Source organism: Aythya marila (assembly GCF_965140915.1).
Source record: "Aythya marila genome assembly, chromosome: 6".
Classification (NCBI taxonomy): domain Eukaryota; kingdom Metazoa; phylum Chordata; class Aves; order Anseriformes; family Anatidae; genus Aythya; species Aythya marila.
The window spans coordinates 14,190,958-14,206,112 of NC_139047.1; the positions used below are offsets into that span (position 1 = coordinate 14,190,958).

Genomic DNA, 15,155 nt, shown 5'->3' on the forward strand with positions numbered 1-15,155 from the left:
GTAGGTTACCCCCTTTTCCTGTTCATGTCACAGATATTTCTATGTCATCCTTGTGCATATGCATTATCAGTTTCCCTTCCTCCTAGTATGCATGTCTACTCAGAACTCTTGAGAGAAGTGAAAGGGAGGGGGAAAGAGGTACATTCTATCTTCCTAGCTGCAGGGAGAGAGCTGAAGTGTCCTTCCTCAGTAAAGACTTACTAAAGCTACCTGCCTGCTTCTTGTTTTTGCTTCTAGACCTCTTCCAAGGCTTGGACTCAAAAAGGCATTGTCTGGGTGTAGGTCAGGTTCAATGGCTACTGCATGTGCCCTCAAGTCCTTCTTTCACGTGAAAATGAGCAGGCTGGGAAGTTTTTCAGCTACTCTGTCTGCGTGTGTTGTAGTGTTTCTTGCTTGACTTGAACCTAATGTTTGGCAGCCTAACTTCTGAATTCTTCTCCAAGGTAGTAGTGGAGATCATTGGCTAGTGAGATTAAGGTTAAAAGTTAAATGACCCTACAGATAAGTAAACCTCTTAGAAATTGAGGAGGCTCTGGGGAGGTTTTGGCGCTAAATTTCTTTGTCAAAAGAGTTCAAGCTTATCTCTGAACTTCACTCTGCAGGCTATACTGCAAGACAGTCAGAGCAAACTGGCAGGTTTTAGTGTTGTTAAACAGTGGCTGCTAAACAGAGAGAGACTCTTACTCTAACTTGGAGCTGATCCTCTGGTGTAAGAAGCTTGCTTGAAGTGATGATTGTTCTAACACATTGCTGGTTAGATTTAACCACATAACTTTGAACGTGTCTATTAGGAGAAGCTGATCTGGGGCACTTTGGCTCTGTGCTGAGACTTGCAGCTTGTGCCTGAAGTGCAGTGAAGAGATTTTGTGATTAACCAAACCTTGAACTTTTTTTCCCCACGGACTGTGATCTACTAACACTCTCCCTATTTCGTTTCCATTTAGTGACCCAGATAAGCACTACCTAATGTATGAGCATGAACGTGTACCTATTGCAGTCTGTGAGAAGGAACCAAGCTCCATCATAGCTTTCGCCCTCAGGTACTGGTGTGATTTGATCTTCGTCAAATGTACATATTCCTTGCACAGAAAAGCTGCAAGAGTAAGTTAAATCCTAGTGGTAGGGAACAAGCATGACATAATTTTTTCACTCAGCTGCTTTGAGAGCTTTTAAATATAGGTTTTCCAACTTGCAACTGGATTTCAGACATTCCTGTTGAGCTCAAGTACACAAAAATGAATTGTGGTGTTCTGTGAAAGCTGATAGTATTAGTAAGCTTTATTTGCATTTCTTCTTTCAGTTCCCTAGCCTGGAGAAAGTGCAACTGAGTTAAGGAACGCCAATTGGGTGTTTGTAATGCAATCTCTCCCTTGTTTACCTTCAGTCATAGCAGCTCTTGCTACTACTTGGCTCTACGAGATTTACTGAAGCTGCTAGTCTGGGGCTTGTTTATCACCAGGCAGAAGACTTTCAGAGTAGCTCATTCTCTTAAATTGCAGAAGAGGGAGTAACAAGGGGGGACTTCATACCACAGGAAAAATCTAGAGCAGCGTCTGTCATAAGGGAATTAATCCTAGCTGTAAGGAAAAAACAAGGGGGAGGTTTCCTACTGTGGATTTGTTTCCTGTCTCTAAACTGAATCTTTGGGCAGGTATTGTGGGATCTATCAGAAAATTTTTCTTTTTCTTTTTCCTTCAGTTGCAAAGAATACAGAAACGCCCTGGATGAGTTGTCCAAAGCAACTGTGAAAAGCAGTTCTGAAGAAGGACCACAGCCGAACAGGTTAAATGCAAGAACTGCAGTATTTAGAGGAAAGGCAAAGTGATTGTGGTAAAGAAACCACAACTAGAACGGGGAAAGACCCTGAAAATATGCCTGTTAGGATTTCTGCTTTCTTATGGAATATGGCACAATCTGTGTGCCAACACATTCTTGCAGTATCTCAATTTCTGTTTAATGCTGGACGGTGTGCTGGCGCCCTCACCTGGTCCCTTGGCCATACACACATGGTAGGGAGCACTGGCCCTGCTCAACTTGCCGATGGTGATGGAAGCAACTGTTGCTATGGAGTTCTGAGAAGCAGGGAGGTAGAGACAGTCAACTTTAGAGACTTCTGCATCATTACTACTTTAAACTATATCACTTTCCCTTAGTGTTAGGCTTGGAAGAAACATAGCTCTGCAGGAGTAAAGCAGTAGTATTTTGGGTAGCAGCGTATGTTGGTCTTATTATGACTTTTTTTCCTTTCAGCATGTCAGACAGCAAACCAAAGAGCAGTAGCCCTGTCCGCCTGCCTGAGACTACCACGGGTCCTTCAAATCGTACTGCAGAACCTGAACAACGTAAGACAACTTTCCCAAAATCATATACATGATACTAAGCTCAGTTCAGATTTAAGTCTACTAAACCTGAGTTTAAAATAGTGTGAAAGTTATAACAAATTGAGTACTAAATTAAAATTGTTCCAAATGGGCTTGTTGAGCTTTGTCATGTTGAAGTTGTAATACATCTTGTAGTCGACTTGATGTAGAAAATGTTATATATTTTTAAGTCTGTAATCACCTTCTCTTGATTTTTTATGAGATCACGTTATTATCTGCTTTAATGCGTTATTATGCAGTGTAACTGGAGTTATTCTTGGATCTAGCCTGTTCAGTGGGTCATGATGCCTCTGTTCTGACCTCTGCCTTGTTTAAAAAGTAGGCAATCTATTTTAAAATCGAGAGGAGGGAATACCTTTACGTTAAAGATCCTCACTTTGGTCTGTGTTTTTAAGATGCTATTCATTCTTCTAGTGGGGCGGGCTTCTGTGTTGTAGTTCTTCCTTTCCATGTTCTTAAATTACAACTGACTCTTCACAACTCCTGTTTTGAATTGTATTTTCTACATTTGAAATGTTGATGCTTCACCCCTGCAGTTGCAGTCATCTGAAGTGTTAATTCCCTGTTTCTGTGAAGTCTGCTATGTGAAATGACTCCAGCATTCCCCAGTGCTACTTAAGCCAATAAATCTGTTGATACTGATATTGGTTGCCTGAGGAATACCAAATTAGTTGAACAACATCACCCCTCCAGTTAGAACAATGAATGGAGAATTCTTTTATGAGACAAGCTTTTATTAAACTGCCTCTCATAATGCCAATACCAACTTCTTTATTCTTTTCACTGTAGCAAAGAAATCATCTGGCGTTTTGTCTTTCTTTCGTGGCACGGGAGGGAAGAGCCCAGACCTGTCTTCCCAGAAGAAAGAGACCTTACGTGGTGCTGACAGTGCCTACTACCAGGTTGGACAGATGGGCAAAGAGGGAGCAGAAAACCAAGGAGCAGAGCCTCAAGGTACATCACTCTGGCTCATTACTCTTTCAGCAGTTTACTTACTAATAGTTCATGTTTCAACCCAGTGTGCATTGAAAATAAATGATTTGAGTGTAAAATACAGGTTTCTTTTGATATTACTGCTTTGTTTTATGAGAAGAGAAATGGGGTGGAGGGCTTTCAAACCCCTGTAACTATAGGAACATTAAGATTTAACTTCCATTGTTTCAGCTCATGGATAATAAAGAAAACAAAGAAACTGAGAGAGCTTGTACTTGTGTTCCATGAATATCAATGACCTTCTAGCAGATGTATGATTACAGCTGTCTGATCCTACAGCTCATTATCTATTATTGAAGAAAAAATAATTTTCTTGTAATGAGTTTACAAGCAATATCTTGCATGGCTTTCTGGGTAATAATAATGAACAAATGTGACTGAGTGGTATCTTTATGCCTTCAGATGAGGTAGATGGAGGAGATGGACAGAAGAAGCAGCTGGTGAATCCCCATGTGGAACTCCGTGAGTTGCTGTACATAATAACTTGAAGTCTTAGCTGATAAACTCCTTTCTTTGTGTGAACATAACAAATCTTCAAGTTTGATTTATTTTTCCTTCCTGTCCCATATAAATGAAAAAAAATCAAGAACAAAGCAATGCTGCTTTTTTACTTTAGTCAATCCATGGTACAGAAATACCACATAAAACTGTAGTTGTCTTTTGGTTTTGTGTGGTATGTTTCACTCCCCCCCCGCCCCGCCCCGTGTTGGGCTGTTGTCTGGACGCTTTCACATATACTGTGAGCTATCCTAAAGGGGTTTGATTTTATTGCAGGCTTTTAATTTAACTCCTGTTGGTTTAAATTTCCAAGGTGCAATAGTTGTCAGATGAAGATATTAAGCAAAATAATGTTTTTCCAGACATGAGTAAAATCTAAGTATCATCTTAGGTAGTCAGTGAGTATTGTGCACTGTTATTGAGGAAGACCTTTTCTTGCAGAATTTTCAGATGCGAATGCCAAATTCTACTGCAGGATTTATTATGCTGGCGAGTTTCACAAGATGCGTGAAGTGATTCTGGGGAGCAGTGAAGAAGACTTCATTCGCTCCCTCTCTCACTCTATGCCCTGGCAAGCACGCGGTGGCAAGTCTGGGGCTGCATTCTATGTGACTGAGGGTAAGTGGCCTCTTTCTCTTTCATAATTAGAGGGTGTTTGGGGGTAGTGATGGTTTTGTTGTATAATCCTTGTTCACGTCTAGCCAGAGAGTTGCTGACTGTCAAGTGACGACACAGAATGAAAAGCTGTATAGATTTCAGAAATCAAAAAGATCAGTATAATTCAAGGACAACTGTGGTTTTTAAAGAAACTTTTTTTTTTAGATTTCCACATGTTGTAATTGATTTGTAGGTGTTTTTTTTTTTTTTTCCAACAGTGGCTGATTCTAGGCTGCTACTTTAAAGCAAGTCATGAATGAAGGGTCTATAGCCTGTTTTTTATCCTATGTGTAAAGAGCCCATGCAGCTGAGGCAAATCAAACCTAGGCAGTCTTTTCTCCCTTGTTTACTACTGGGCTGAAATTCAGAACATATCCACTTAAAAAAATATATATATATTCTTAGCAACAGAAGTTGATTTCAAAGTTTATTTAAGAGAATAGCAGTCCTTTAATTTTTTGACCATTTCAGCTGTATGACTGTTTTAAGATCTTGCAAAAAATACACCACTTACAGTATGTAAGCCTGTTGTTTTTGTCTGATATTAAAACAGATGATAGATTCATCTTGAAGCAGATGCCTCGTCTGGAGGTCCAATCATTCCTTGACTTTGCTCCACACTATTTCACTTACATAACTAATGCAGTTCAGCAGAAGGTATGTTTTCTTTTTCTTTTTTTAAAAGAGGAACTGTATTTTAGGCAGTGTTCTGTATTTTACTGACTAGTAGCTGTTTCTATCACCTCTTTTCATTTAAGCAAAAAAGGGAAGTTGGAGGTATGAGTTACAATAATGTGTTTTTGAGATGAAAAGTGGGAATTCTGCTGGAGCTTCTAAGGTGTAATGCACAGTCAGGATAGTGGTACTTCTCATATATGATTGGTTTCCTGCACACTAAGATCTTACCCAATATCTTCTCACCAGAAACCCACAGCACTGGCTAAAATCCTCGGGGTGTATCGAATTGGGTACAAGAACTCTCAAAACAACACAGAGAAGAAGCTGGATCTGCTTGTCATGGAAAACCTTTTCTATGGAAGGAAGATGGCTCAGGTAAGGGTTAAAGTGCTGACTGTATGTGACCAAGCGTTCTGTTCCACTGCAGTGTAGTCTCTTTCCTGGCTGAGAGCAAGAGCAGGGTCACTGGTATGTATCTAGATAACTTTGCATGTGCTCAAAGTTGACACTTGGAGCCTGTTCCTTGTTATGTGATCCTCAGTAGCTTGATGACTGTATTGGCTAGTTCAGATTGCTGTAGTGCATGCTTCAGTTCTAAGTCTTTTGTCCTTACATCTCTCTTGGTTGCCAAAAACCAAAAGGTGTCCTTGCATCTCCTTTCTTTGGGAAAACTTGTCAAGCATTTATAAAATTCATTAGGATTACAGACTAATTTATTTAGAAGGAGAGCCTCACTAATGGTGATAGTGAGCTCTCTGTGAAGTTAGGGAAAACTAATAATGCTTTAAATCCACTCTTTCTGAACCACAAGGTTTTGAGTTCAACCATGCTCTTTAGCAAAGGGAGGGTGGCCTTTGAGGCAATAGAATGGAAACCTTAAAATGACTGAAAATTCTCTTCAAATACAGAATCAATGCTGAAAAGGAAGTTCAAACAAATGTTGCATCTAGTACTATATAGCATCACTTCTTTCTTCCTTCCCTCCCCATACTTGACATCAAATAGTGGATAGCTATGGGAAGAAGTGAACTGAGAAAAATTGTGGACTCTGTCCCTGGAATTAGAGCAGGTTGTTCAAATCAAGATTTTACTAACTGGACATGCTTCAAGTTTAAAGCATTGGACTAGAGATCTCCAGAGGTCCTTTACAACCAGATTTGTTTACAAAACAAATGAAGTGGTCTGTCTCTAACCCTGCAAATGCCTGCTAAACAGTGCTTCATGCAAGACCCACCTCCCTCTTCAATGCCTTTGCTGTTAGCATTTGAATCAATAAGCTGACTGGGAAGCTGAGTTTGCCCATACGTGTCAAAATTAAGGACACAAGTTTTTTTGTTTAGATTAGGCTAAATATTAGTGAAATAACTTGCCTGAAACTGTGGTTTGAAGTAGCAGAGCTTTCATGTAGGCTTACATACTACTGTCTGCTGAGGAAACTATTTTTTTCGTTGTATGAAAATACTTTGTTTGCTGTCTTTCTCCCTACTGAGAAGGCAAGAGTTGCTTTGCTGTGATGCCTGCTCAAGCACTGCACTCAGGCATGTTGGGGTCTTTAACCTCACAGAAAACTGAAGAAAAAAGAAAAATAGTAATGCCATTCTCCATTTGCAGGTTTTTGACCTAAAGGGCTCCCTCCGGAATAGAAATGTTAAAACAGACACGGGGAAGGAGAGCTGTGATGTAGTCCTGCTGGATGAGAACCTTCTGAAGATGGTCCGGGACAACCCTTTGTACATCCGTTCCCATTGCAAGGCTGTGCTAAGAGCTTCCATACACAGTGATTCCCAGTTCCTTTCCAGCCACCTCATCATAGACTACTCCCTGCTGGTGGGTCGTGACGATACAAACAATGAGCTGGTTGTTGGGATCATTGGTAAGTTGCCTTTTGCTTTTGCTTGCTTTCAGCGAGTGACACTGCTTTCTTTTGGTTTAGGCATTTTTAGTACTCTTAGAACTGCACCACCACCATGGGGATGTGAGTCAAGAAAGCTCATCTTCTCCCTGATGGAATACTGCACTCACCTGTCATGGGTGTTCAGGGTGGTGGCAGGAAGTCTTTTCCTTGCAGCCCCCTTTTCCATTCAGGGTTTTTTATGATGTTTCCCATCCTTCATTTCATGAAGTGGCAAGTGTTTACTTTGAACCTGCAAGCAGCTACAATAACACTTAAAGCTTTTAACTGCCTGGGCAGTTTTTTGTTTGTTTGATTCGATAGTGAGCTTACTGAACTCTTGAGCTATCGTATTCACCCCAACCAAATATAAGAAATCTTGAATAATCTGGAAAGAGAAGATGCTTGCAGGGGGAGCACCCAAGTCCTGTCTATGGAAGTCTACTGTGTTCTTCTCCCAGTTAGAGTAGGAATAGATACATTTTAGAACACATTGCTTGTGTTATAGCAGATATGATGTGTTTTTTCTTGCAACAGATTACATTCGCACTTTTACCTGGGACAAAAAACTTGAAATGGTAGTGAAGTCAACTGGCATCTTGGGAGGACAAGGTAAGGCTAGAATGAAGGAAAGACTTTTGATTGTGTTTATTTCTTACCTGGAAGCTTCTGATAACTGCTAGTAAACCTACAACTTCTCCAGTGTGTGAAATTGCTACACTTCAAATCAAGATGTGTAGAGTAGGGGAAGGAATAAGGAATTTCAGAAAAAATCCTACCTTTTAAGAGAGATCCTTTAAGTACTTGAAAGTCTGGGCATGGGAGATATATGACTGTTCTCTTGTGTTTTGTTGTTATCTGGTGCTCACACAAACATAACTGTAGAGACATGCTAGCAAAAGCCCTTGCTGCCTGGTTTCAGAAGTCTTGAGTCCAGAAAATCAGTTACCTTCTGGACTACTGGTGTGGAGGAGTCCCTATCAAATGACTGATTACTGCTACCCAGATTTTGAGGAGCTAAGTTCCCATTGTGGAAGTGAGAGGAGTACTTGTGCAGAATTGCATAGTATTGGCTGCATGCTAGTAGGTGGTCTAGAGAGGGGTGGGGGGAAAAAAAGGAAGGGAAACACTTGGACATCTGGAGAAGATAAGAGCATGTTCCTGGGAGAAACTTGCTTCTCTGTGGGGAACGCCTGTAAAGATATGTAAATAAGAGAAAAACCAACTGGGGCTGGTTGTGAAAAGCCTAGATAGTTTCTCCAACTTGGTGCATCTGAGTTCACTGTTAAGGATGCAGACCTTGATCTCTTGTCTCCCAAATGTTTCAAAACTAAATAAAATCTAACAGTACTTGTTAGTTCCATGTACAGTACGCCTTCATTGTTGTACCATCTGATGCTGTAATTTCACGTGAAACCTGTCTGTACTGCAGTGTACTCTTTAGCCTATTTCTAACTGCTTTTGCCTCTTGCATGTTAGGTAAGATGCCAACTGTGGTCTCTCCAGAACTGTACCGGACCAGGTTTTGTGAAGCTATGGACAAATATTTCCTGATGGTGCCAGACCATTGGACAGGGCTGGGCCTGAATTGCTAAACTAAAGCCCATATTGGGAAAGCACAAGAGGACAATGATGTTACAGGCCACTCTTCCTGTGGCCTGCCCAGCAGTAAGCAAGAGGATTGCAGTTCCGTGTCTACACTGACCACGTGCATCATGTTGTGGAGTGAAATTTGCTTGTTGCACTTTAATCCTCTCTTGGAGGCTGATGGGTGAGCCAGCCTCATTAAGGATCTAAGCTGTAAGGTACCACTGAAGAGCGCTGATTGAGACATTCCCTCTGTCAGTATGGAAGGTGGTGCTATCTCCATGTATGAGCACTGAAACCTACTGTCCAGTTCTGGTGGTGTAGAAGTACATGATCTCTGTAAGTCTTGCATTCCTTAAGGGGTGTTGAATATGAACAGCTTACATTTCTGTAGTGGATGTGTGGTACTGCAAATGTGAAATATCCTCCCACCCCATGAGGGTGAGTGAGAGAAGAATGAAGTTAATTCCTAAGTTCTGCTTTTTTCTTCAGTGATCTGTAGTTGACCTGTTTAGGATCCAAGAATAACTTGTCCTGCTTACACTTTGTAGCCTCCATTTTTACTAGGTTCTGTAAACAGTACTTGAGGATGGGGAAGTATGCGTGTGTGGATTTGTTTTGGTTTGTTTTTTTTAAGGCAGCTCCTTAAATGCCATAACTCTCCAAATCACTACATCTTTTAATAGTGCAGTACAGCTCTGTCTCTGTAACTTCATTTTAGCTGAATCCCATGAAAATGGGTTGTCAGTGATCAGCATGCTGCAAACCTCAAACATATCCCTTCAATCCAAAACAGGAATTTGATCAAAATATTGCCCAACTCCCTGGAAATGGGTAACTAAAACATACCCTTTTATGTAACAAGGCTCAATTAATTATAGTTATGAAGCTGGTTAACTCTTCCCTTAATAGAAGTCACCAATTTGCCAGATGAAATGCATACAGCCTTAGATTGACAACTTTCTCCTTAATGAAACCATTATGCCTGGCAGATCACTTAAAATCCATTTCAGTTCCTAAAGCCTTTGAAGCAATGTATTTACCTCATGGTGAAATTTTGCCAGGAGAATGCTGTTCTTGTTTGTGACATGCTGATGAGAATAAGCATCTAGATCTTATCACACCGTGCTATTCCAATGGAAAAAAAAAACTTTCTTCAGCAGTATTGATTTTTTTTTTTGCACCACTAAGATGAATGTATTCTTCTGAAAAAAACTGAACTAACAAGTATCTTGTATGATGGATAAGATGTGCAGAGATCTGAGAATCTCTACGTTATGAAAATAAGCACCTCTTTCCATTTTTATTATTTTTACCTGTTTTGTAGGTGACAAGTTTACTTTTTAGATTCAGTATAATATAGGCCAGTAAATAAGAGTTATGTTTTTGTTGTTTTGTTTTTTTTTTTTAAATGCAAGTTTGAGAAGCAAGAATACTGTCCTTGGACTTCCAGTCTCCAAGATGACTTCAGACATTGGAGTCTGGGGCAATATAGCTCTTTATGACCACTTACTCATTCTGATCAGTTGCCTGGTGATTTCATCTTCACTGTAGCTGTGGGTTGAAGGGTGCATTTTTTTCACTCCTCCTCCTGTGTTCAGTATTTTCTTCTGCAGCAGATGGTGGTGGCTCTGGTCAGGAGTGACACCTGGGCAGCATTGGGCAAGGAGAGGACAGTGAAAACTGAATTGTTGGCTCTGAAAACAACCAGTGCAGTTCAAGTCTGAGCTGCCAGGAGACAACAGTCATTTTTGTTGGAAGAAGTCTTCCCTACTCCCCACCATCATTTCCAATGATGAGCAAAAGTACTGGCCTTGAAACAGCAGAAACAGAAGTATTCGTGCTTCCTCTGTGCAATGTAATCTCTGTTTCTGGGGGTGCGGTTTGGAAGGCCTCAGTGATGTGTGCTGTGGAAAGATGACACAGTTCTGCTTGACTCCCTCTGGCATGGAATCCTTCCAGTTCAGCACAGGGCATCGGGTGAAGCTGATTGCCTCTGAGACATGTCATCTCCTGTATTGAAATGTGCTCCCAGGTTGGTTATTTGTGTAATGAGGAACCAACCTGTCCATCAGCTCAATGCTACTCATTTCTGTGTCTCCTGCCTTCTGTCTTGGTCCATTGATGTGCAAGAAAGAGCATGACGTGTAGCCCAAGTCTGTTCTGTTCTCCATTATAGTTTACATGTCAACTTTCTCCTTCCTATCCTGAAGTTTATAGGGAAAATACTTGACTTGCCCAAAATCTGAGGTGACCCTACAGCGGGTGGTTATCTTTCACTTTAGTTAGTATGTGCAGTGGATGATGGACCATGAATATGGGCAGTGTCATGGCATCTGCACTAGTTTGATGCAGAGCTGGGCTGTGCTAGCCCTGTCTTGTCACCAGTAACCCTTGCTCTGGAGTGGTATGTGGCTGTTCTGCTTGTCTTCCAGAGCCCCAAGCAGCTGGCTGTAAACGAACTTGGTCATCTGATTGTAGTTAATGTTCCCCTGTGTGTAATAGCGTGAGGCCTTTGGCACTGGACAAAGTGGGAGAACCCTCCCCTCTGGCCAGCTGTTCTGTAGCCTGTGAATGCAGAGCCCAGTTGTTTGAATTGCAGTCTTGGGCTGAAATCATAGCATTTGGAGAGGTCTTGGGCTGAAATCAACAGCTACCTTTTGGTCAGGATGTGGCTGATAGACTAGTACTGACCAGCCTGGAGTAGGTAGCAAACTACTAGTCATGGGTGAAACAGCAGCATTAACTGGAATTGGGACATCTTTGGGTGCCGTGTAACCTAAAACTGGAAGCATTGCTAGTTCAAGTCCCAGAAATTGAATAGATCACCCAGATGTTTCCTTTTCAGATTAAGAGTTGTCCTAGCATTTCACTTGCTACAAAGGTGATGTTCTTGAAAGGAGAACAATAGTTCATGCAGAAGAGATCCTTCTTGTGGGGCTGGTAGGCCTGTGTCCCTGCAGCATGCCTAAGGATGTCTTAATGGAGTGGCCTGGGTATTAAATAAGCCCTTTGATTAGAGCATTTTATTTCCTTGTAACGCAGGTGTAGTGTGTGTTTGCATAAACAAAATCCAGTTGTAAATGCACTGCAAGACTATGGTTTTTTTTCCGGAGTTGCACTGGCTCATCTGTTGTCTTGAACTGAGGCCTTGTGACAAACATCTAAATCTTGTCCCATTCAGAAGCAATGACTTGTTTCAAGTCGTGTAGACAGCAGGTTGCCTTGCAGTAGCCCAGGGCTGCGTTCTGTTCCCCAAAAGCACACATGAGGGACTCTTGCTAGTTAAGGAGCTCCACTGGGCTCAGGTGGAGTTACCTGTGGAGTGGGCTGTCCTCTGTGAGAATGACCAAAACCAAATTAATCACTCACTAGCAGGAGGCCAGACTAACCATTATTCAAAGCACTTCATGTATCATAATGTATGTATTTCTAATCTACCTTGGTTCAACTATATTTTATAAGATTGATGTACTAAACTATTTGAGAGTAACTGCTTTGACTACTTGGAGAATCAAAGTGTAATGTATATAGATAAAAATGCAAATAAAGTGACTAAAATATACTTGGGTCCATTCCATGTGGTGAAGTTCTGTCTCTTGTAGAATCCCACTTTCCTGATCAGAGGCCAAGCCCTGTGCCTGCTCTGCTGGAGGTTGCCTGCTTTGCATGCAGTGTAAGCATGCTTGTCATCTCTCTGCCTTGCAGCTTGGATCTTCTGATGGAGCAGGACCTCTGAGCAGCTCTCCAGGTCAGTGTTTATAGAATGTGCAAATAACCTGTCGTGCTCTTCTCCCGCCTTCTCCCCAGCTGCTTTACAACATAGTGCTGTGTGAGACAGGGAGCCAGTTTTGTCCACCAGGTGGTGATGTTTCTGTGGCCCAATTCTTCCAAGAGGTGGAGCATTCTTAGAAGTTCTCCAGGTATTTCTGTAGTTTTCTCTTAAATGGGTAAGATTTAATGATGATAATGATCATCCAAGGAGGTTTGAAAGCTAATGGCTTGTCTGGATTGCTTCATGTTTCTAGTATATAATAACTTCCTCTCTTACAGCTAAAAATGATGTGTGATTAGATCTGGGAAGGGGCCTTGTTGGTTCTTAGAATGTTAACCTCAACCTGAAACATAAGGATTTTACTTCCATTATATGACATCCTCACTTTTGCCAGGTGCGTTTGGCTTCTGTTGTCTACTGCTGTATGGAACTGCATCAGAAGCTGTCACAGCACAGGTGTGTGAGCAAGGAAAGGGGCGGGATGCTCAACTTAGGGTGGTGCTGCCTTTACAAGGTTGAGCAGCAGAACTTGAGGAGCTTCTCTTGGTTTGTTCACAATGAATCCCAGAATGATAGAGATCTGATGCAAAAGGAACTAAGTCCAGCTGCCTAACAAGTATAGGACCAAACAGCATCAGTACTTCCAGGTATGACTGTTGATACTCAGTAAAAGATAAACTTGTGCTTGTGTGAGTCAGCACAGGCAGGCAACAGGAACAACCAGACTCAGCTAAAATGCAAAGAGTAGATTTATTCTCGTTACCTTTTCAATTGGGGGATCCCTGAAGCAGCACCTGAGCAGAGGTATGTGAGCACAGGCACACAAGTGAGAATGCAGGAACTGCTAAACAAGGTCCATCCTAGAAGATTGCTGACCTCCTGGTTTCACCTGTTTTTACAAAACCTGTTTATTGTGCAGGCACAGTTTTTACCACCATGCTGTGATTCTCACTGTGCTTTTTTTTTTTTTTTTTTTTTCCCTGTACCAAAGCCCAGAGCTCAAGCACAAACAACAGCAGACATAACTCATGTTTTTTTCTGCATTGCTGCTCCCCAGACTTCATGCATTCCTAGCTTCAAGGTCACTTGAGCATATTTACAATCCTTCATGCTAGCTTCCTATTCTGATCCCATCCTCCTCACACACTTCTAGCCCATTCATCACAACAGTGCTCTAGGCAAAACTTCTTTTGGATTACACTGAAGTCAGGGAGAGGGACAGTAGGCTGAGCAGGGTGAAAATTACTGTTCTGAAAGTACGTTTTAAATTTTATTTTTTTTAACAGGCTGATTGCTTTCTAGAGGTAGAGAACTGGTCTGTGGAGTGTGGGAGGTGGCCAAGGGTTGCCATGTGCTGGTCACAGCTGGCGCCAATGAACCTCCTGCAGGGCACAGCTGAGCCCATCAGCAAAGCTGGTGGTGTCTGTGTGAAAAAGCACTTCAGGAAGACAGCAAAGGGAAAAAGAGAGTGAGGAACAGCCCTGTGAATGCCAAAGCTAGTGACCTGTGGGGAAGCCCGCACAAAAACATGTTCTCCTAATAGGAACTGTGACCTGTGAAAAGCCCAAACTGGAGCAAGCTTCTTCTGAATGACTGAAGCCCTTGGAGAGGGCCCACACTGAAGCAGGTGAAAAGCATGAGGGGGTGGGAGCAGCAGAGGGAAGTTGTGGTGCCCTGACCATGGCCCCTTTCCCCTGCACTGCTTGCTGGGGGGTTTGTGTGTGTGGAGGAGTTGGGAGTGGGTGAGGCTGAGCTTGGAAAAGGTAGGGGGAGTTGGGGGGAGGTGGTTTCCAGTGTTTTAATTTAGCTAAATCTGATTAAATATGGTCATTAATGTCTAAGGATTGAGGTAACACCTAAATGGACAAGAAGATAGGGAAATGATGACACTGAGCTGATTTGCTGTGGTAGTTTGCTCCCCACCATAGGCTGTACTCATGGGAGGTGCAGAAGATTGCCCTTCTTCTAAGGGGAGCTCTCAGTGCTGCCATGAGGCAGTCTGCTCCTCTCTCATTAGGGCAGAAACTGCTGGTGGCTGTGGTAGGTGGGAGGAAAGGCTCTTGTTAGGCCACCCTGAAATACCAAATGCTGCAGAGCTGAAAGGCTTCCTGGGTGGAAAGAACTTGAGGTGACTTCAAGATGTTGAAATGAGAAGGTATTTGTAGGAGGGCTGCCTGCCAGCCTTCACCTGAGTAAAACAGTACTGCCTAAATTGCAACAGAAAACTAGACCCAGGGAGCAGATGTGTATGACAAAACACACAGTGAGATCTTTCTGGATGATAAATAAATGCATTTTGTGCACCTGGCTGTCCATTTGAAGGCAGGCTAGAGACTGAATAGTCTGCCTATTAAATCTGTGTTTTCTCCTGACTTCTCTGGTCTTTGTGTGAGAACCTGTAGGCTGAGTTTTCTCTGGCTGATTACAGCATGTTTTATAAATGTTTTCATTACAAGTTTGGCTGTGTCCAGCTCTGAGTTGACACTGCATGAGAAACACTTCCTGGAGGAGAAGCAGCAGATGGTGTTGATTTTTGAACAGGCTGCTTGCTTCCAATTTAGAAAAGAACAGTTTGGCTGGAAGGGACCTTCAAGGATCATTTAGGTCAGCTGCCTGACCGCTTCAAGGCTAAACAAAAGCTGAGGGAGCTTTCTGACTGACTCTTGAATACTGCCAGGTATAAGGTATGAAGTAC

The 15,155-nt window shown here is 42.1% G+C and overlaps 1 protein-coding gene across 7 annotated transcripts in view; it reads left to right on the forward strand.

Annotated features, from left to right (window-relative positions):
* Window positions 1–12,373, forward strand: part of PIKFYVE (phosphoinositide kinase, FYVE-type zinc finger containing) — a 61,704-nt gene extending 49,331 nt beyond the window's left edge. For 3 of the 7 annotated variants that reach the window (XM_082763124.1, XM_082763123.1, XM_082763126.1), the window contains 12 exons: window positions 238–282; window positions 945–1,040; window positions 1,699–1,782; window positions 2,251–2,342; window positions 3,171–3,335; window positions 3,777–3,836; window positions 4,314–4,490; window positions 5,083–5,186; window positions 5,454–5,582; window positions 6,819–7,080; window positions 7,636–7,710; window positions 8,578–12,243. In XM_082763124.1, coding sequence (XP_082619250.1) covers window positions 238–282; window positions 945–1,040; window positions 1,699–1,782; window positions 2,251–2,342; window positions 3,171–3,335; window positions 3,777–3,836; window positions 4,314–4,490; window positions 5,083–5,186; window positions 5,454–5,582; window positions 6,819–7,080; window positions 7,636–7,710; window positions 8,578–8,693 — 1,405 coding nt within the window. In that variant the 3' untranslated portion in view covers window positions 8,694–12,243. Of the gene's footprint in view, window positions 1–237; window positions 283–944; window positions 1,041–1,698; window positions 1,783–2,250; window positions 2,343–3,170; window positions 3,336–3,776; window positions 3,837–4,313; window positions 4,491–5,082; window positions 5,187–5,453; window positions 5,583–6,818; window positions 7,081–7,635; window positions 7,711–8,577; window positions 12,244–12,290 lie in introns of those variants that run through there. The other 4 variants (XR_014317752.1, XR_014317753.1, XM_082763122.1 and 1 more) reach the window with 4 other exon arrangements.
* The last annotated feature ends 2,782 nt before the right edge of the window (window positions 12,374–15,155 follow it).